The 2,677-nt window shown below is 38.7% G+C and overlaps 1 protein-coding gene across 1 annotated transcript; it reads right to left on the bottom strand.

Annotated features, from left to right (window-relative positions):
• Window positions 1-544: 544 nt before the first annotated feature.
• Window positions 545-1,531, bottom strand: LOC113249661 (olfactory receptor 5T1-like). Its single transcript, XM_026491123.4, has one exon. The coding sequence runs from the start codon at window positions 1,529-1,531 to the stop codon at window positions 545-547; it is 987 nt and encodes a 328-aa protein (XP_026346908.3).
• Window positions 1,532-2,677: the final 1,146 nt, after the last annotated feature.

Here is a 2,677-nt window from a genome sequence, read left to right as displayed (position 1 = left end):
CTAATCCATAGAATCCTGCGTACATAGGCTACTACATAGTAATAGTGAGTGAAAATTCATAATGACTGACAACAGCAATACACTTGCATCGACAAATATTCAATATGAATCAATCTGAACGCAGTAAAATTACATAGATGATACAAATGATCTATATTTGTAAAATGCTGTGTTGAAGGGCTGATAAATGCTTTATTTGAAAATATTCTAGGGGGGCGCCTGGGTGGCACAGCGGTTAAGCGTCTGCCTTCAGCTCAGGGCATGATTCCGGCGTTATGGGATCGAGCCCCACATCAGGCTCCTCTGCTATGAGCCTGCTTCTTCCTCTCCCACTACCCCTGCTTGTGTTCCCTCTCTCGCTGGCTGTCTCTCTCTCTGTTGAATAAATAAATAAAGTCTTTAAAACAAAAAAAAAACAAAAAAAAAGAAAGAAAATATCCTAGGATATACAGATGGTTTTATTCACTAACCAATACATTTTCTTTAGTTTCAGGGTATAGAGACATAAACTGAAATGCAACATTCTTCTCAGATTAACTCAATGCTAATGATGCGTTTTACTTAGGAACCAATTTCTTACAAACAATTTCTTCATCGCCTCTTTTACATCTTTGTTCCTTAAACTGTAGATGATGGGATTCAGCATGGGAATCACAATCGTGTAAAATATCGACACTATCATGTCATGATCCAGAGTGTAGCTGGAACTGGGTCTCATATAGATGAAAAGAATAGTTCCATGATAAATTGTCACTCCAGTTAGGTGAGAACCACATGTAGAGAAGACTTTCCGCCTCCCCTCAGCAGAATGCATCCTCAGAATGGCCAACAGAATGAAACCATAGGAGATGAGAACGATCAGGATAGTGACGATCTCAATTGCACCCACGAAGTAGAAGACTAGCAGCTGGTTTGTGTGGGTGTCAGAGCAAGAAATGGCAAGGAGTGGAGGCATGTCACAGAAGACATGTCTAATTTCATTGGATGCACAGAAGGAGAGGCTGAACGTGGCCACTGTGTGTAAAGTACCATGAAGAATGCCAGCAACATAGCAGGAGACGATGAGTGGCACATAGACTCTGGGCGACATGCTCACGGAATACAGGAGAGGGTTGTAGATTGCTTCGTAGCGATCATAAGCCATGGCAGCCAAGAGAAAGCATTCTGTGGTCCCAAAAGTAACAAAGAGAAGCATCTGGGCTGCACATCCAAGGTAGGAAATGGCTTTATTCTCTGCTAGGAAATTGACTAACATTTTTGGGGTGACAACTGAGGAATAGCAGGCATCCAGGACTGATAACACACTCAGAAAATAGTACATGGGGTTGTGGAGCCGGGAATCCCCAATGACCAATATAACCATTCCCAAATTTCCTACCAGCGTGAAAAGATAGATGGCCAGAAATAGTACAAATAGGAAAACCTGCAGCTCAAAATCATCTGTGAAGCCCGTCAGTATGAACATGGTGACTTCAGTCACATTTTCCATCTGAATCCTGTATAAACCGAAATCGGATGGAAACCCTGGCATTGCACTTTTTTCTGGAGGGGCTAAAGGCAATATATTGTGAACATGGAGTCTAGCCAATTACATCCGCATATTTGTTTCTTATCAGGATATAATGATTTCCTGGCCGATGATAAAATAGGCAGCGATCAAGACGATGGTCCCATGTGGTTGCATGTTGCTGTTAAATAAAAGGAACAAATGCTTTTATTCAGCCATTGACTGCATTTATCAAGTTAAAAATATCCTGTTGATTTAAACAGTTTATTGTCTACATCATTTTCTACAATTAATTCCTGGATCCATCATATTTAGGGGGCAGATTTCAGCATGTTGAGTTTGGTTTTTCTGTCGGCATTTTATAACCAACAATTGTTTTTAAAAGAGGTAAAAAAAATCCACAGTCCTTAAGGCCAGGCTGAATTTACTCACAAATGATTTATATTCACGATGGGAAACATGCTACAGTTTTGTTACATTGAGATGCCCACACATCTGTAGATAATAAATCAATATGGCTCCTGTTAGAAAGAGAAGAAAACCCTATGTCTTTATCTTTCCAGAAATGTTCCAGAGATTCCTGTGGAAGGCATTTCTAATGCACAGAGTCGCTTCATAAATGTCAGTCTACAAAACCCAAAAACGCTCATTTGATTCTTAGGAAAATTGATAGAAAAAAATACGTTTATGTTAAATCTGATTTTTTATAAATCCGGATAGCTAACATAACTCTCATGAGAACACACACACACCCCTTAAAATAATGTATAATTAACTTTGAAATGTTATATTAGTAAAGTAATTTACAAAGACATCAATGAACAGTATAAAAATGAGTAATGCATTTTGGGGTATCACCAAAAATAGATTGCTGTTTAAAAAATTCCTATTCTCTCTCTTTCTTTCCCAACCTTTTCTTCTCTTCTCTCTCCCTTTCTCTCAAATCCATGGAATACATACAAAAATAGTTACTAAAGAGACTCAGATACAAAACAGGAACTAAGCAGACAAGAATAAGCACAGTAAAAACAAAACATTCAAGCAAATTTGAAAAATGTACCGATAGGCAGTGTGCTAAAGGTACCATCACAAAACACATGTTGACTGATACACACAGGAGAAGGGTCAGCGACATGACAAGTGTAAACTTTGTGTAACTGATGTGCCTAA

The sequence above is a fragment of the Ursus arctos genome, unplaced genomic scaffold (genome assembly GCF_023065955.2).
Source record: "Ursus arctos isolate Adak ecotype North America unplaced genomic scaffold, UrsArc2.0 scaffold_23, whole genome shotgun sequence".
Classification (NCBI taxonomy): domain Eukaryota; kingdom Metazoa; phylum Chordata; class Mammalia; order Carnivora; family Ursidae; genus Ursus; species Ursus arctos.
This window is presented reverse-complemented; position numbering and strand designations above follow the sequence as displayed.